The 19,026-nt window shown below is 46.2% G+C and overlaps 3 protein-coding genes across 7 annotated transcripts; 2 read left to right on the top strand and 1 right to left on the bottom strand.

Moving 5' to 3' along the window:
• Positions 1–257: 257 nt before the first annotated feature.
• Positions 258–6,547, bottom strand: znf384b (zinc finger protein 384 b). 5 transcript variants are annotated; one of them, XM_011605916.2, is made up of 11 exons: positions 6,345–6,547; positions 5,410–5,477; positions 5,117–5,330; positions 4,728–4,844; positions 4,353–4,507; positions 4,185–4,276; positions 3,313–3,537; positions 2,374–2,541; positions 2,171–2,249; positions 1,894–2,052; positions 258–1,757 (listed from the first exon to the last, which is right to left on the bottom strand). In XM_011605916.2, the coding sequence occupies exons 2-11, from the start codon at positions 5,473–5,475 to the stop codon at positions 1,368–1,370; spliced, it is 1,665 nt and encodes a 554-aa protein (XP_011604218.1). In that variant the 5' UTR covers positions 5,476–5,477; positions 6,345–6,547; the 3' UTR covers positions 258–1,367. The 5 variants fall into 5 exon arrangements, with proteins under 5 accessions (XP_011604218.1, XP_011604220.1, XP_011604219.1 ...); XM_011605918.2 differs by having other exon boundaries at positions 4,419–4,507; positions 6,345–6,546; XM_011605917.2 differs by lacking the exon at positions 6,345–6,547 and adding an exon at positions 6,036–6,179.
• Positions 6,548–7,533: 986 nt separating this feature from the next.
• LOC101076271 (pre-mRNA-splicing factor PRP46) lies at positions 7,534–13,646 on the top strand. The gene is made up of 13 exons (XM_003966326.3): positions 7,534–7,809; positions 8,992–9,110; positions 9,549–9,721; positions 9,991–10,114; positions 10,345–10,466; positions 10,945–11,031; positions 11,230–11,319; positions 11,609–11,697; positions 12,248–12,470; positions 12,587–12,709; positions 12,813–12,978; positions 13,130–13,218; positions 13,361–13,646. Exons 1-13 carry the CDS (start codon positions 7,720–7,722, stop codon positions 13,441–13,443), a joined length of 1,578 nt encoding a protein of 525 aa, XP_003966375.2. The 5' UTR covers positions 7,534–7,719; the 3' UTR covers positions 13,444–13,646.
• A 566-nt stretch (positions 13,647–14,212) lies between these two features.
• pianp (PILR alpha associated neural protein) lies at positions 14,213–18,915 on the top strand. Its single transcript, XM_003966325.2, has 5 exons — positions 14,213–14,702; positions 14,891–15,285; positions 15,591–15,669; positions 17,495–17,641; positions 18,229–18,915. The coding sequence occupies exons 1-5, from the start codon at positions 14,692–14,694 to the stop codon at positions 18,248–18,250; spliced, it is 654 nt and encodes a 217-aa protein (XP_003966374.2). The 5' UTR covers positions 14,213–14,691; the 3' UTR covers positions 18,251–18,915.
• Positions 18,916–19,026: the final 111 nt, after the last annotated feature.

The following is a 19,026-nucleotide window of genomic DNA, read 5'->3' as shown; positions in this document are numbered from 1 at the left end:
ACAGAAGTTTCTGGACTCCTGCACGTATTTCAGTGACGTCATATCCAGTGCAGACTTGTAATTTGTTCATTTGCGTCAAGCTTGTTTTCTCTTGGTTTACCTGGTTAGTTATGTCACGCTCTCTGGACAACAAGGGGTGACTGCTGAGGCCTATCCTTGCAAAAGCCTAATAAAAATGACAAAAACCTAAAAGTCTTCATGCTGACACAACTGTAGCCTGCGCTTAACAGACAAACCGCATCCAACATTTAACAGCGTTGAATTTGTACCACTTTAAGTGCGAAGATTTTATTTTTTCCCTTCCTATAATGTAAAAAAAAATCATGAACATAACCAAATCAGTCATTTACACATGAGACAGTAAAGCATAATGGGACAGTCCAAACACACATTTCAACATACCTGGAGGTACAAAGTCATCACTGTGAGGAAGTGACAAATTAACATCGAAGCTTGTATATAACGAGTAATGCTAAAAAAATCCATTCATTTAAAACATTTAATGAGATTTTCAGTCCAGTTTTTATGAGGTCACTGGGGCACACAACGGAAGAATATTCTTTTTTTAAAGAATGCAAATTTGAAGCAAATGTTTTGATTTATTGTGTTGTAATGTTTCAGTATGTCTATTACATTGTCATCTTTTGAATATATGAAAATCACATCTGGATCATTTTGGAGCATAGAATGAGATTTAACAAGAGTATTGTGAGAAATGTTAATTTCCCTGAAAGTTTGAAATCTCACAAGAGTTTAGTTAAATGGGCGTCCACGTCCTATAAACACAAAGTTGCAATTTACACACTGGAGGACATACTGCAAATTTATATACTTAGCTATATATATTCTTTTTTTCCTGAAAAGGAAAGGGTTACAGTAAAAATATTAATTTAGGAAGGTATTTTACAATCTCATAAACTTACTGACCCTAATAAAAAAGGGAGTATATGGCAGTATAAAATGTACCTTTTAAGTTAAATAGCCAATTTTAGCAACAAAGGCAGTCCGGTACGCCGCTGCAGCCAAAGCGCTCAGACAATAGCACAAGTTTATCAAACAATAATGAAGAGCACTGCCCTTTGACTGTCATGCCCTTCAGAAAACCATCACTGTGATGGACTGAATCTTATGTGCACCTCCTATTCAGTGGGGACCGATAAAAACAGGCAAAACAAATCAAGCGGTAAGAAAAAGATGGTAAAACGTAGCCTCCAGTTTACTGTACAGTGTGACAAAGCATCGTCTGGTCTGCATCAATCTTCACGCAAAGTATTTTGTATTCCAACTGTCTGGTGTCAAAGTATTGCTTTTATTATTTGATTATCCTTCTTCCACTTCTTGATTTCACTTATTCTTCACCATCATCTTCAAGAGTTGAGGTGCTCCACTTGAATGGTGGACGTCGACACAGTGAGATAGAGGTCCTTGCTGGAAGTGATGTTCTCTACTGCTACTGGTTTATAGTGGATGTCACCGGCAGACACTGTTTTGTACTGGTGGAGATCGAATGGACAAGAGATTGTTTCTGTCTGAGGGTAGTTCCTCTGGCTCTGTCCTTGCTGGTTCCTGCCCACTGCTCCGTCCCCAGCGCCTGCTGTTCGGCTCGACCCTCCATTTGCGTTCTCTACCTGGTTCTGGGCTCCGGCCGGGCCCTGCCTTTGGTTCCGTTTCTGTTGTGCTGCCTGTCCTGCCATGACTGCTTGTGCAGTCAACTGCTCCGGGTTGTGTTTCTCCATGTGTTTCACCAGATACGTCTCCTGAGATGAGGGGAGGATAGGTAGAGGGGAAACAATGACTACAGGGTGTTAAGAGGTTGCCAGTTGTCTGATGCCACACAGACGATTCATAGCGTTTCATGTAGTAATGCTCTTCAGAAATGGACGTTTCTCTTACTGAGGTATATGTACGGTCACACAGGCCACATGAGTAGATTTTGGCGTGTTTCACTGTGTGCGTCGACATGTGCACTTCTAGGCTCGCTGAATCTATGTATCCTTTATTGCAGAAGGTGCATTTGTAGGGTTTATCCTTGTTGTGTTGGCGCCGGTGGGACTGGGAAAAAAGAGTAAAAAGAAATGTTTTACAGAACACCAAAAATATCACACAAAAGGTACAGATAAACATGTAAAGAGTACCCAATTAAAAAAAAAGAAAAAAGCATAGTCCAAACCTGTAAATTTGAGAGCTGGGTGAAGGCTTTCTCACAGCCCGGTTGGGTGCACTTATATGGCCGATCTCCGGTGTGAATCCTGAATTATGAACAGAATCACAAACGCGCGCCATCCATTTACTCACATGGACATTTCTGTTAATTGTGCCGTCAACTAAACTCAAAAACACGGTGCAGTGGGATGGAACCACAAGGCCACTGACCTGCTGTGCTGCTGAAGGTGACTGAGCTGTCTGAAGCTCTTGTGGCAGAAGTGGCAGGTGTACGGTTTCACACCGGTGTGGATGCGGATGTGCTGAGCCAGGTAGCTCGAGTTAGCAAACGACTTTGTACAGTGAGGACACTTATGGGGCTTTGATTCTGTGTGATTCCTGATGAGGGCGAGCAGCATAAAAGAAGAGAGAGGATTGTAAGTTAGGTCAAAAGACAAGTGTATAAAAATCTGTCCAGTTTTTTAAAAAAAAAAAGAAAAAAGTTTTAGATATTTAATTGCACAGTTCAGTTTCAGAGAACACCAACATCCTCACTTTGCATATGAAATTGACTTGATTATGCTCAATAATGCAATGAATGCATCAATTTGGACCAGTTAATGAGTATAACTATTTGGTCAGTCAGGATAAAAAGCAACAGCATGGCTGCAGAGGGCTACAGAGCCACCGAGCAAGAAGCAAAAGGGCTGAAAAATGAACAGAACAAGTGACATATGGGTTAAAGCAAAATGCGCAGTGAAACCAACTTTAAACTTTCATGGCAGGAACGTAGGTGCATTTGTGGAGAAAAAGCAAAAAAAAATAAAAATAAAAAATGGCAGAACACAGACAATATCTTAAAGTGCCAAGCAGGGCAATGAGATGCAAAAGTACTGAGAGAAGCAAGTAAGCCCACACAAATGAAAAGGAAATGAAAGAGACACTTTCCTCGGATCATCTAGGACAAGACAGCACTCTGCATTTCGAATAGCGGTGATGCATGCAATCAGCATCTGGCAGTAAAATATTTGCGTGCAGGCGCCTCTAACGTCTTCCCGAAGAGGAAAGAAGTGACTTTTAAAAGCCAGTGGTTCCAAAGGATCTTGGCAGGGCGACAGACACTGGAATGTGGTACAAGGCTGCATTACGGGGTGGTATTGTCTGAAGTACCGTGTGTGCTGCTGTAAGTGACTGAGTTGCCTGAAAGATTTCTGGCAGTAGGAGCAGGTGTAGGGCTTGGCCCCGCTGTGGATACGGATGTGCTGGGCCAGGTAGCTGGAGTTGGCGAATGACTTGTCACAGTGAGGACACTTGTGAGGTTTGGCCTCTGTGTGCGATTTGGAGTGGATCTGCATGTCAGACTTATTGAGGAAGGTCGCCGCGCACATCCGGCACCTACAGGCGGAGAGACATGGGAACGGAAGAACAAGTGGGATGAAGGAGTCACACAGAAAAGGACCCGCAGGAGACAATGGTGGTCAGAGAGAAGCAAGGAGATGGAGGTTGTTGGAAGGGTGGGGGGGGCGGGGCAATGATCCACACAAAGAAATTGTAAGACAGAAATAGAAAATGAATCCTACACCATTAAAAAATATTGAAAAAATTAAACAAGACCAAGATAAGCCTGATAACCTATGTGTAAACACGCAACGCAAGAGCAGACGCTGCCACAGACAGCAGTGACAAGTGGCAAGGGCACGTGCTAAAAGGTCAAAGAGCAAGACAAAAGGAAGCCACCTCACAGATCATGCCATTTGAAAACTGAGGCCAGCAGGAGACAAGTTGCCTTTTCTTTTTTTTATATGTACAGAGCCAGAAAATATTAAGCAAGCAATGATTGAATCCAGGACAAAGAATCAACAAGACATTAAAAAGCTCTGCCACAACATGCAGTGAATGTGAGGAGGAGGTGTGTGTCAAAGGCTCAAATCCAGCTGGACCTATTTCATCTGGAAAAGATGAATAGTTCTACACTGATTTGCAGTAGACGTGAACAAACGTGTGCATTTACATTCAGAGCTGACACACAGGGGCACGTTTACCTGTACGTCTTGATGTTGTCTTTGGGACTGTGCTCTTCATCTTCATTTGCAAGGTCATATGGGGCTCGGGGATGATGCTGCAGTGTTGTCAACTGTGAAAAAAACCTTTCTTTAGTCCACCCGCATGGGAAATATTTTAGAATTTCCTGCCCAGGTTTTTAATCTTGCCTGGCCACCAGGTGTCAGATGAGCCAATATAAATGTTTCGCTTCCTGGCCCACCACCAGGACCCACCATGGACAACGTTGTCTTCTTTTTTCTGCCCCGTTTGGAAGGTGTAGGCATCACAACCATGTGGGAAGCTCCAGCTCCTTCTTTTTTGTCTACATGGGAATGTACAACAGCAGGTTAACAGAAAAAAGCAGAAATGTATTTAGCAGTTTTTTAGGTCTAATTTTATTTGAAGGTGCATTTCCAAACCATTAAATTGAGAGTTTTGCCTAACGCGCTTATTAATTGTAACGCTTGCATAGATCTGAAAATTCATTAACGTAACTTTGATGCCATTTGAAAAACACGTGTACGTCATTGTAGATCCTTTACCGTGAGAAGGAAGAGCAGACACAATCATAGTGGTTGCAGTTGGATGCCCAGAGACAAATGATTGGGAAGAAGTGGGAGAGACGAGTGTTCCCTGAGGAGTGGTGATGACCAGGCCAGCTACGCTCCAGAGTGCCGGGATTCAAACCACATGAAAAGAAATAACAGCAAAGTACAGGCACAAAAGAAATGAACACAGTGGACACATTTCAGCCGTGTACACAACTTTTATACTTGCACTATGTTACAGAACCAAAATGTGAACTGTTTTTACAGAGTGCTCAACTCATCTGTGGCTTTTGGAGTAATTGGGGTTGTAATTTTAAAGTGAGCTAAACCAGAAGAGGCTGGGATGGTAGCAATCTAGAGGTTTTTGATGTGCAGAGACTAACCTGCTGTCATTATGCCTGTGGATGGAACAGGCAACAGGTTCTGGGTGCTATGAGATGGGGTCACGATTCCGGCCTGTCCGCTTCCATCTGTCTTTGTCCCAGATGTGGGGATGGTGAGAACAGCTGTTTGGTAGTGTGACGCTGAGGACGTGGGGAAGGAAACACTCTTGTCCTGCTGCTCTTTCATCTTGTTCAGGAACATGGCATTCTCTATCTGGTATTGGGGATAATAGGTTTTCTTTACAACACATATTCTTCCAAACTAAAAAAAATATTCCCACATTCAGACCTACCTGTCCGGGCACAGTGGGGATTGGAGACCAAAAATATGATGAATTAAAATGAGACTCTTCCATCATTTCTGAATTAACACAGACAACAATGAGTTAGATACTGTAATTTATAGAGAAAATTACTTTACAATACATGAATAAATGACAGGAGGAGCAGAAAAAGCCAGAAAACAAAGCAGTAAAGCCCAGAAAACAACTTCAACTGCAAATATATTATATAATCGAAAAGCATCTGTTGCAAATTAATCATTTTGATTGGTTGGATGTAAAAAAAAATAATAATCACAAATGTTTTAGCACATTTTAAAAGCGCACTAACAAGGAAGCTAGCACGTATAGGAAGGAATTCTATATACAACCAATAATGAGGTAATATTGAATTATTCATTTAGTGGAGGCTCAGAAATATGATCCATGTGATGCATAAACACATGAACAGTTATTATAAAGACATATATGGTAACACGAATTATTTATAAATGAAAATGAATACAGTGCAAAATGATCTTTTTCCTTGGAACTTGGCAAAAGCAAACAGATTCTAGGAGGATCGTTTTGGACGTAGAGCTTTCGTTTAGTCCACTATTCGTGTACATATATTTGGATATTAATCACTGAGCACTTACAACAATCAAAATACTTTATAGAGGCCTATTTTTCGCAGTTAGCATCTTGTTATTAGCCCCGGTGTTACGTAGAGTTAGCCTCGGCTAATGTTAATGAAGACAGTCTGTAGTGCCCCCTGCTTCGAAAATATGGCAACTAAAGAAAAAAAACCCAAAGGATTTAAAAAAAAAAAAAAAAAAAAAAAACCTGAAGCAAAAAAAAAGACCATCTTCACAAACTTCCGGCTATGGAGACGGGCGGGGAGGCGGCAACGAAGTCATGCAAATCTCAAAAATACAACCGATAGCGGGAGGAATAATGACGTTTACCGGCAAAGACGACCACGTCTGGACTCGGGGAACCCTCGTCGGAGGGGACAATGTCAATGTCTCCTAAAGTTTGGTCCAATTTTTTGGAAAAGCAGTTGAGTTTCTCCCCCCTTTTTGCTTTTTTTTTTTTTTTTTAGTTTTTCCCCCCGGTGAAGCAGCTGCCACGAAGAGCTTCCACTTCCTCCGGAAGAGGCCGTCAGACAAAAGAAGAGTGGTGACGTCACTTCCGGTCACCCTAAAACGTATTTTTTTCTTAAAAACTCCCCACAGCCCGTCAGTTAATCTTCATCTAAATCGAAATCACATTCCTTCCCTAGGTTTAGTTTGCCTAAGTGCCTCTAAGTGTGTCCGCACAGACTCTCCAGAAATTAAGTCCACTATATAGTGAGATTTTTGTTAAGTGATTTGGTATAGCTACCGATTTTGTCTAATTGGTCAACTAACTTTGTCTCCGAATTATAATGGATAAATTGAGAAGGAGCTGTAGGATTATATCGGTCTGAACCATCGGATCTGAGAGCTTGGGTTGCTGGGGCAGTTTTCTACCTTCGCTACTGGTTTTTGACACGTCTTTGTCTCTGTTTCAATAAATTAATTTAAATGAGCTAAAAAGCACTCCTACGGGGAAGACCTTCATCAAGGAGGTCGTCCTACGTATTGAGACTTGTTCCTGTAGTATCGTAGTAAAGATCCAAACTCCTTGGAAGATCAAGCTGAAAGTTTCGGTGGAATCTGAAATATCACTAAATGTATTCATCTTTTCCTTGACCCATGATAAATTTAAAAAAAGAAAAGAAAATCTGTTCACAACTTTTGGAGTTATTTTTTGAACAGAGATAAACGCCTCCTATCACATAACATACATTAAAATATCAAACATAACAGGTTACACCCCAACATTGCAAATACTCATTTCAAAATAAATTCCTCATATTAATCTCAAATCGTATGAAGTCTCCCAACTTCACTTCATTTCTGTTTTATTATGACTCAACTGCGATGACAAACTCAGACATGTTTGCTACCGGTTATGTAAAGTCCAAATTTGCTTTTAGATACCAATTATCTTTTCTACAGTGGCGACAACACGCGAATGAAGTGTCACGCACAATCCTGCGGGATTAATTGTTCCGCTACCGCCGGTGCAATACCCAAACCGTCCGAGTGGTGTCGCTATAAAAACGGCTATACACGTTTCTCTGTTCGTCAACATCCGGCGACACGTCTCATCACACCCCGACGAGACTCTGCTAATACATGGAAGCAGTTTTCATTCAAAAGCAACGCATTTCTGAAAACTGAGGGTTAGCCACGAAGTTTAATATTTAGTTGGATTAAATTTAGGATTGAGGTTTAGATAGATCGTGAGTTTCACATGGGGGAAGTAAGAAAAATACAGAAGAAGTTGAGGCAGATTGAAAATCTGGAAATTAAAATCAGTCTGACTGCAGAGGAGAGATTCAAGGTATAGAAACACATTATCTTTTGTGCATTTGCGCGTTTGTCCCGCAAAACCAGTGTCGATTTCCCAAAGGAGTAAAAACACGACTGTGGCTTCTGCTTCAGATGCACAAATCGGGTTTTTGCCATTGTTGTGCTTTGGCTTTAGAATATTCCAGCAGAGCAGGTTTAACAAGAAGCTCACTGAAAGATTCCTGCCTGTTTTGGATCAGAACTGCCAAGATCAATCGTTTGAATTTATCTGTCCCCGAACCTTGAGCCATGAGCAGCACCGGTCCCGCAGATGAGATGCTTTTAAGATTCATTCATACTAATAATGCGACTAATAATGCAGAATGGATTTTGGGAGTTGATATGCTTATCAGAAAATGTATTTCTGAAATTCAGGACAGTATCGTGTTTAAGGAGCAGATGCCTAATTTAATGACCCCTAATTTATGTTGTGTCTGCGACAAACGCTTAAAACTGAAGATTACGTTGTGATTCTGACGACTTGCTTAATAAAACGATGCTTTTCTGCATAGGTAGGTTCTGTACGCGGTTATTAGTTACAATATAAGTGAAAGACTCTTGTTCAAAACAAACGAAAACATCTACAAAATAAAAAAGATGCATTTACAAATGTGCTCATGCAGAAATAAATGATTTATAGCTGAAGCCCGCGTGTTTGTGACTGGGTCACATCCGTTCTGTTCATTTGTCTGTTCCCTTGATGAAATCTAAATATCAGTAGTTTGTTGTACAGATGTTCTTTCACTTATTTTTCACCAATTTTCTTGTGATAGCTTTACTTCAAATGCACTCCTCCTTCATAGTCCCTATCACTTTTCCATTCAAAATACGCTCACTATCACTCCTAAATAAGATCTATAAAAATATTTAAAATATATAGCAGCAAAGGATTTGACTTAATTAATTTCCAATAAACGTGTGCCTGTGTCAGATCTTCTTAACAAGCTTTTCTCTCCCTAAAATCTAAATCTCATTTTCATACATGTGTCATACAAGACTGTCATTATTAAAGCCAAGTGTTGGAGAATTCCCCCTCAGACAGGAGAGCGACATCATCCTTCGCCCGTTGCAGGCGAATAAATCAACGCAGTTCCATCGTTTTGTTGTGCATGTAAACAACTTGTGGATTTAGCTCCTGGCTTTACATCCAGTCTCGTGCCTTCTTGCCTCTCAGATCTCCAGAAAGGCGGAGCTGCGTTCCAGATTGGCTGAGCTTCAGCTGCAGCTTTCTGGCCCGCAGCAAACTCCAGGGACTGTGGGAGACGAAAAAACGGAGGAGATGAAAAGACATGTGTAAGGAAGTGAGAGAGGTATCGGCTAAAGAGGGTCCAGATGGAGGGGAACAGAATTCTTCAAAAGCAACAACATTGGCTCACAAGACTTTGATCTTTTCTGTGCGTCTCTCCGAGCACATTGGCGGTCAAATGCTGTCACACTTGAATGAAACGGGGACCTCCACTGTACGCCGGCGTGTAAACATCAACCACAACAGCCGACACTCTGTTAAAGCACTTCAGGACTTGGCACGGATCGCTAAATCTGCCAAGGGAGGATATTATTCAATGCTGAGCGAAACACATAGTTTCTAATATCACTACACAGACGTTGAGCCGCTATGAGCACAGCATTTTTCTCTGTTATTGTGGGGCGCAGCGAAGCACAACAGGTTGCTGCTCTCCGCCTTTCGCACCGTCATTAATCATTCACATCTTGCTTTCCTGACTGACACAGGGACGCCGCCGCCGCCGCCCCCCCATCACATCCGCCTCCAGCCTGTAAGGTCCGGAGGGGAGAGGAGACCAAAGCTCAAGCAACTCGGGCGCCAGCTGCCAGGCAGAGCAGAGCGGAGACCGCCGGCTTGTCAGCTCCGCGTGGAGACCAGGACAGGGAGCTGCAGCAGGAAGGTGGGAAGTGATGTGGATTCTAGTTAAAAATTGGAAATCTTTGCCTCCATTTGCAATGAAGTAATTATTCATGTGAGGAGGGGAGTGTAACAAGCCCGTGTGACGCTGCCTGCATTCAAACAATTGCTTCGTCTCCCCTGAAAATAGGGGAATTTATTGATTTGCATCCTTGGAGCTCGTCTTGGCAGCCTTATCCGTGATGTCTAGAGAAACAAGCTGGGATGCTCGGAAGGCGACGTGACTAATTGCACAAATGGTTTCCTCCACAGAAGCCAAATTGTCATCGCTCCGATCTTTGTGGGAGAAGGCGAAGTTTCGCTTGAGGCCGTTGTGCGGCCACCATGACATCGTCACCTGTGTGCTCGCTGTTGACAGCCTGGTGGTTTCTGGGAGGTAATGCAGCAAAAGGAATCCTGATTTGGTAATGGACGTGGAAAGTGAACACTTCAGCTAATTTATCACCCAATATGTTCCCACTCGCTCCCCAACATGGATGAGTTTTTTCCGCCTCTTCCTCAATCCCGCGCCCCCCTTGAGATTCACATTGAACCGTTTTCAACTTGTTCTCACCTGACATTTCTCACTCGAGATTTACATCTCTTCCTCCACCTCTGCCCACGTAGCCGAGATACGACGGTGAAGGTGTGGCACGTTCCTACGGCAACGGAGCAGAAGAACCTCGGGGGTCACACCGGCGGGGTCACATGTCTGTCTGCGCCCCCTCTGGAGTACTGCAAGGAGCTGGGTGAGAGAACACAGCCTCAGATGTGGGCCATGAGCAGCTGAGTAACGCTGGTGTCCTGAGCTCTGGTAATTATAGGAGCAGTTTATCAGAGACGCCCCAGTGAGAGATGATCTCGGTGGACACGTTTGAGAGTTCTCCGTCTGTCTGAAACACTCAGTCTTCCATCCCTTGAACTTAAACAGCCTCTCCCGCTCCCACACTCCCTCCTCTGTCTGTATTCCGAACATGAAACGCTAAGTCGGGAAGAGCGGAGCATAAATGACGTCGCTCAGGTGAACTGCAGATCGCTCTGTGTTCATCTGTTCCTTATTCTCTTAATGGCTCTGGTGACGATCCCCTTTGTTTCATTTTGTACATCATTACTTATTTACAGCTTCCTCCCAGCCTAATTTCTTTCCTTCCATATTCTCCCCACCTCCTTCTCCTCCTCTTCTCTCACCCTGCTCTGCTCATTTGCATGTCTTCGCCCTGTCACCAGCTCGGTCCCTGTCTTTGTCCGACACGGAGAGGTTTATTTTGAGCGGCTCGGCAGACTGTTGCGTGAAGATCTGGACCCTGGACATCGGTATGCGTAACAACACCAACACCCCTGGACACAGAGATATAATACTTTATATACATAAATGTATTTCTGAAGGTAGAAAGCACCTCAGGGGTTTTCCTGAGATACGCGCCTGTGTCTGTGCATCATGATCAATATATTTATATGTGACTGTTGGTGCGTGTTCTTGCCATTTAATGAGTATTTTCCTGCGTCCTCCAGGGCAGTGCGTTAAATCCATCTACACATTCAATGCAGTGAGTTCACTATGTTTTGTGCCAGAGGGAGACGGCTACATCATCACTGGGTCAGGCAGGTTTTTTTCCTTTTTTCTTTCTGAAACTTCCATCACGGCAAACAGAATAATTTAGTTTCAGCACTGATTCATATCTGCTCCCAGTTTATTCTGAACGGCTTTATCTTCATGTTGGTATGAAATGTGGCGTTTGTTTACAACGAAATTAGCGCGATGGCGCGATCTGGGGAAGGATGCCACATGCACACTGCTTGAACAGTCGGGCACAGGTCAACCATGGCCTGGGGCAACGGCGGCCAGATGCCTCCCTGCACATGTTCACCTCACACTCTGTCACCTGTACAGATGGGGGGAAGGTTCAGGTCTGGAGCTGGCACACCTTTGAAAACTGCCAGTCAATCAACGCTCACCAGGACGCAGTGACCTCCCTCCAGGTTGGTGGTTCGGGCATCTGTTTCACCGATGTCCACGTCACCTTTATGTTCAGGCTGCTTTTCTATAGGCAGTGGGTGCAGGACCCCCAAAATGTTCCTGGAGGAAATGAAGCAACCATTTTTATTCTTGTAAATTTTTTATGGCTTTCAATAAAAAATAAATCCTTTGATTTTGATATATCGGGAGATAAAAGCCGCGGATCTTTTCCAATTTCAGAGAGCATATTGTTAATTTATTGAGTTGGGAAAGCCTTTTATGGAAATATTGGAATGCAGAGATGCATTTTTCAATTTGGAATGATCAAAACAGCCCTCATTGTCATGCTCTGTTTTTATCATGCAGAGCACTCAATCCATTTATACCAACACAGCACCGAAGTGTACGTTTTTAAATGGATCGTGCATTTATTTGACATCTTTAGAAAAACCATGCAGGCATTCTCCAGCCATTTTCTATATTATTTTAATGTGACTTTCTATTTTACATGCACAAGCAAACACGTACAGACGTGGATCACCATGACAACCGTGCCTCCTTTGCCCTCCACAGTCTCAGGGTCCGCTGGTGTTCAGCAGCTCAGCTGAGGGAGGGGTGTCTGTGTGGGAGAACATGTGTTCAGACCAAGACCCTCTGAGGCTGCTGCACCACTGGAGCGCCCAGGTGACAGGTTGCGGTGGGCAGCGAGACGGGCGTCTCACGCTCAGCCCGCGGGGAGACCGGGTATTCTTGGCCGACGGTCGAGCGTGGCTCAAGATCCTGCACTGGAGGACGGGTGAGCTCGGCAGCGGTGGTGTATTCGCTGTAATGGGGGTGGATTTGGAGATGGTGAGAAAGGATGTAGGAACATTTGCATAATCCCTCCATCAAACATCTGTCCACTTTTCACAGGAATAGTGTCCAAACTGGCCAATCACAGCAGCATCACCGGGGTAACAGATTGTGCTCACCAGACAGGAGGCCTCTTAATTGGCTCCTGCTACGATCTGGCAAACGGAGAGCGCTCGCTAAATTGTGAGTGGCAGGGTGATGTGCAGTCAGAAGTTACCCGCTCCCCTCTGAGAGGGTGAAATCACGGTAGCACTATCAATATTTCAGCCTTCCGATCTCCTTTCAGTATTTGCTCTGCCTCAATGTCGGTACCTGGCCTCGCTGACCTGGCCCGACGCTCCCAGAATCATCTGCATCGCGACGTGGACCACAGGGAGCGGAGACCACCGGTGGGTCACTGGGGGAGACAGCCTCGTCGTGTGGGAGCAGCTCCCCAGTTCAGGAAAGCAGAAGTGAGCAAAGTGCACGTCGTCGCTCCTCGTGTCCCGATGATCTTTTTTATTTGCATGTTTCTCTCATCGAGGCCATTTAAATCAATCATGCTGCAGGACGAGCACCTGTCTCTGTGTGGGTTAGCCTTTTAATTTAATGTACGTGTTTCAGAGGTGATGTCACAGTGAAGAGAAACAGCCAATTGGAATCCTGCGTCCTGGAGTCAGACGGGGACACGGAGGATGAAGAGGACTCTGACGGTAAACAGCGTGATTTCATCTGTTCCCTTTCTAAAATGTTACATTTACTCGACGTCCTCAAGGGACTCCACGTTTGACTGTGAATTTCAATTCAGACTTTGCATGTTCTGCCGGACCCTCACGGCCTCCTTTTCAAATTTAGACAGTAACGAGGAAATCGACGGGGAGTGTGACGGCGCAGAGGACAGCGGGTCTGGCTCCTGGTGGCGCTGCGCTCTCCAGTGAGGACGCAAAGGCGTGAAGCAGCCAAGAGAAAACGATCGGGTGGGAGCGTAGCGGCGGCAGAAGAGGGTGCATGGGGAGTGAAGTGTGACAGGCTGTCAGAGTGTGTGTGAGTGTGTGTGTGAGAGAGAGAGAGCATATTGCTCTCAATGTAAATATTTTTACATGCAATAAAGCTGTCACATTTGTGACTCTTCACAGTTTCAGACGTTGTTGGCTTCGTTTATTCCACTCTGATTGAGCTATTTTAACATTCCTGCCATCAGCCAGTGCAAATGAATATTAATTGAATTTCATCCCGTCTTTATTTTCCCATTCCTTCCTTCCTTCCTCCTCTCTTTTGAACGTCTGCTGTTCTCTCTGGGGTGTCTGCTATTTTGGTAAATAAAACCGGAGAGTTGGGGTTTTTTTTAAAAGAAAATCTATCCTCTTGAATGACTTCGTTCATGTCAATTTCAGTCTTTTATTTTTGCCTTATCAAATTCATTTCTTTGCCACCGCGTCCATTTAATTGAATCCTTAAAAAAAACACAATTAGCATTTAAATCCCTTTTCCAACACTCCAGTGCTTCCTTACATTGCTCTCTATCTCTCCCCTCTCTTACTCGAGATGACTATGTCTCGGTCGCTACGGCAACCGATGTTTTTTTTTCTCCCTCTCTTGGTCTGTATCTACCCCTTTCTCTCTCCCTCTCTCATTCCCTCTCTCCACTGCCAGAGGTAGGCATGATAACTGATATGTGTTGGAGTGTGTGTGTGTGTGTGTGTGTGTGTGTGTGACATTTCTGTGGCATTTCGACAGTAACTGGCAATAGCAAGTTACAGCTCTTTTCGCAAAGTGTCATTTAGAGTATTGGCTGCGTGCACGAAGCCTCTAATGATGATGAATGTGGCGTGCTCAGGTGTGCGCACGCTAACTGTATTTAAACGGCGGGAGAAGCGTGCGCCTCTGCTTATGATATGTGGAGTCGGTACGGAACCGAGGCAGACAGTTTAGTAGAATTTGAAAGCTCGGGGGAGTGTAATTGTTTTTTCTTTTTCTTTAAAAGGGAAAGTGACAGTTGGCTCTCTGTCTTTGCTCTTCCAGCTGCCTTATGTTACATCCTTTTTAAACTGGAAACGGGAAAAAAAAAATAGAAGAGGAAAGCTGGACCCTCCCTTTCCGCTGCCCTTTCTGTCTTTTGTCCCTCTGTCCTGTCGTGCGGAGGGAGATGATCGAAGGAGCAAAGTCTCAGTGAGAAGAGTGGAGCGATGGAGAGATGGTAAGATGGCTGGTGTCTGAGGCATGTGTGGAGTGCAGATGCCTAAAAATGTCATTCTGAGTGACGGCTGGCGGCGGAATCGATGTTTGAACTGATGAGGTTGCGCACGGCGCCTGTAGACAACATTTTCTCTCATAACTTATCTGTCACTCCTCCACTTCTCATTCTTTCCTCCACTTCTCTTTCAGCTTCATCTCTCCTGTTGCACGACTGACTGCCCCCTGCTGCCTCATATCCCTCCTCCTGATTGCTCTCGCAACCCAGCCCTCCACCTGCAACCATGACGACAGCGAGGATGAAGAGCAGGTGGACGCCCAGTCGATCCACTTGTCTGTCACAGCCCAAGTCACGCCTACCCCTCAGTGGGCGGTGGTCTGGGGTCCGACGCAACCTTTGGAGGACGAGACAAACCACTTCCTCTCCAGCCAGGAAACTGACCCCCTGCATCGGCATGGAAACCAGCAGGAGGCCACAGCGTCCGAGGACTGGCTTTATCAGGACACAAGCGCACACCCGCGGGAGGAGGACACGCTGGAACCTAAAGACCAGCAGGGAGAGCAGGAGGAGACAGAGCCTGAGGAAGGTGGGAATCAGGGACCCACATGAGCACACACACACACACACACACACACACACGTACCGCAAGTCCTCCAGGGAAGAAACTCCTCCGGGGGAAGGCGTGTGTGTGTGGCCGGGCTGCAGAACGCCCCAAAAGTTGTCGTTACTCAGGGAGGAATTGGCTGCTGAAGAAGTGCGGGATGCAGAGATGATGTCATGGGATTGATGTTCTGGCTGCTTCAGAACGGCTTCATTAATGTGTGCGGTTGTTATGGATACAATCATACACAGCCTCGGTCTGTGCTGAGTAACCGTATGTCTGTGTTACAGTGGACCCTCAGTTCTACGTCACCGTGACCATCTCGTCACTGCTCATCTTGGCGGCAGTCGTCATTACGGCCAAACTATGGTAGGACGTTGAACCCTTCACACACGGTGTCCATCTCACAGCCTGTGTGTGTGTGTGTGTGTGTGTGTGTGTGTGTGTGTGTGTGTGTTTTCCTCACTGGAAGGGACAGTGATGGAGCTTTTTGAGATTCAGGTTAATGTCGAAACAGTTTGCTTTAAACCAGTTGCTGATTGGAAGTTGTGCAAACGTTGACAACAGAACAGAAAGGTCGTGAAATCAACAGTAATTGTCTCGAAATTTCATTTTGTGGCGCTGCGGCATATTTAAACCCACAAATCTCGTTTGCCTTTTCCCTGTGATGGACAGTTCATCCAGGTTCACAGCAGCCAACAAAGGTCAAAAAGTGTTTGAGCCTTGATAGAAGAGCGTATAGATATATGGATGTGGGGGGGGGGGTGACTGCGACCGCAGGGGTGCACATCGCCGTCGTGACGAAGATCACGTGCTCGCTTCTTTAGTAGCGTTGCGATGATTAAACACCTGCTGTCAGCAGCAGTAGAGAGGAAGAGGCGACGCAGGAGCAGCTCAGCCTCGCAGGTCTGAGCGTTAATATGGTTCCAGCAGCGTCGACGCGCTCCGAGCGCCCGCAGGCGTCGAGCCTCTCAAAGCATGTAAACACAATTTATGTTGTGTTCAGGCATCCAACACCGTGCAGCCAGCACACGCGGCCATTAGCTGGAAATGGGGAGTCGTCGCGGAGCGTCGGCACGCTTTGCTGATCAAACCAATAACACCTACTGGATTTGACCCCCGGGACGTCTCCGGCTCGGCTCATCACCACTCTCTTTTCTCATTTTCGCCTCCTCTTATTTATACATTTACATCGTTTATCTGATCATCTTTGCGAGTTGGACTCCTTCGTGTTCTCTTCATGCTCCTTTTATATGTAAAGAAGGAGCATCTTCCTCGGCCCTTCCCCTCCGTGCACGTTCTCGGCCCCCCTCTCGGTGGCTGGTTCTTCTCTTCGGTCTGTCTTCCCTCCTTCCATTTATCGCCGCTGCCTCGCTTGTCTTTGCACAGCTGGTCCAGCTCTTATCTCCCCCACCTCTCCTATCTCTCCAGCGCCACCAGTCTGGCTGCAGATCTGCAGATAATCCTCGGGTTCGCTGCGCGTTGATACGTGATGAACGCCCGTGATCGGCCTCGGTCGTGGTGGAACGCTGGAGACGCGCTCGCACTGCTGCTGGGACACGGGCAGGGATTCAGGCGGAGATATGGCAGCAGAGGCTCTCTACAGGCCTCAGTATCATAAATGTGTAAATACCACCATGTGTTAGATGGAGGGAGTGGGGGGGGGGTGATGGGGGGGTACAGATGGACTGTAATGATCGCCTATAGTGGAAATTGGCCGTTGTCCAGTTCCTTGTGATTATAGAAGAGTAGCAGCGTGTGTTCGTGAGGGGAGACCGACAGTAACTGGATCCCGAGCCCTGACCTCACACACACTTACCCGCCGCCGCTGATGGTGTGGCCCCCCCATCTGCCCATCTCTTTGCTTTGTTTTGCCTCTGTATCTTTCTCACCTCTCACGCCCCCCCTCCATTTCTCGCTCTGCCTCCCTCCCCTCTCTGACAGCGTTTTAATGACTCCGATGAGTGCACTAATTCTCTCACAGTGGCAGAGTAATGTGCTGGCTGGTGTAAAATGGCTCGGCGGTCTGTGATGCAGCAGACTTTGCCCCCCCCCTTCCCTCATATTACCCCGTTTCTCTTGCAGAGCTGCTTCTTCATCACCTCTGCTCTCTGCAGCCACCCCGTCACCTTCTCTGCCCCCCCCCCCGTCCGTTCTCCTCCGTTGACCCTCCACTCTTGTCCTTCTCTTGCAGTTACGATCGCAGCTGTTCCCAGCATCCGGCCCCTCTTTCCCGTGGGGCGGCCCCCCCCCTCTCCCTCGCGCTCCCTCGCTCCCTGGCTCCAGAGGACAGCCGGCAGACGTTACGCAGCACCTCGTCCTCTTTCACCGACAGGGAGAGGTAACGAGTGGCCTCGCCAGCGTGGCCCGGCCCGCATGCGCGTGGGTCTGACGTGCACGTGCGAGTGGAGCCGACCCGGGTGTGTTTGATGTGGTGTTCCTGCCTGGTGTGCATTGTGAGGCATGGGGCATAATTGGTCTGTGGTGTTATTCTCAGCGGAGTGTTGGGGGCTGTGGTGTTATGCTGCTGGAAGCGGCGCCGCCGTTTCTCCTCCATCTCCTGATGAGTCACTGGCGACCAGTAAGAAACACCCGGCCCATGAAACGCGCTTTTATCTGAGGGTATTTAAAGTTAATCTCAATCAGGAAAATTATATTTAGCTCCTTCTCATTCCCCCGATTAGATTTTCCTCTGCCTTTCTTCTTTTCTTCCTCCCCCCCGCTTCCTTCTTAGTCCCTTGTGCTGCATCCTTCTCTTTGCATGGAACGCCACTTTTCCCGCTCCAGGCTCCAGGCCACTTCTATTTTCCCTCTTTTCTCCAATCTCCAGGGCTCCCGAGCTTCTCGCCGCCCCATCTCCTCAGCCCTCTGCCCCCCCCATCAGCGTCTTTCACAGCATTTTCCTCTCTGTGTCTCTCACTGTGTCAGGATCCCAGTTGTGAACCTCTGAGTTGACTGACTGTTTAACCATGTGGTCAACACTCCTGCGGGGCCTGAACATCAATATTGACCGGAGGATCTGCCAGCGGCGCCGTTTTATTTTCTCTTCAAACTGTGAAATGACTTCAGGGATCCCAGGTGTCCGACCATCGCAGAACTCCGGAACTCCCACGAGGTCTGAAAACCTCCTCTCCCTGCTGCTCCCTCCTCTTCTGTTCTTCCTCTGAACCCGGTAGAAACTTTTTGTTGTGTCTTTACATCCTTGCAACCTGCTATGCGTTTCATCCAGTCTGCCCCCCCCCCACCGAGTTCTCCGAAACTGGGCTGAATTAACCCGCTAACTCACTAAATTACCCTCAACCAGTGTTCCCAGTCATCTAAACCCAGCTGGCTGTTCCATCAGCAACCAAATTCCACTTAACGGGCTCAGATTTGGTTTTTAAACGGTTAGAAAGTCATTTTGGGCGCGTCTAAACGCCAAACAGGACATTTTGTAAAGCTGCACAGCTGTAGCCAACAGGCAATGTGTTTAACACGTCACGCTCCAAAAACTGCTGTTTATTTTCTGCTCCGGGCGCCTGAAATGCAAATGGCGCCTTGTTTTGATTCTCTCTGCAGCATCTAGTAGAGGGCTGTGATTTCTCGCCACGTCTCTCTATTTGTTTTCTTAATTATTGGGGTTCCGTTCACACATTCACGAGAACCCTTTGTTCCAGTCAGGTGTGTGTGTGTGTCGGGGGGGGGGGGGGGTCAGGGGCGATAAACGCAGGATATTTAGATATCCTT

Source organism: Takifugu rubripes, chromosome 7 (assembly GCF_901000725.2).
Source record: "Takifugu rubripes chromosome 7, fTakRub1.2, whole genome shotgun sequence".
In the NCBI taxonomy this organism is placed as follows: Eukaryota; Metazoa; Chordata; class Actinopteri; order Tetraodontiformes; family Tetraodontidae; genus Takifugu; species Takifugu rubripes.
The sequence above is the reverse complement of the archived record's forward strand: the minus strand, read 5'-3'. Positions and strand labels throughout refer to the sequence as shown.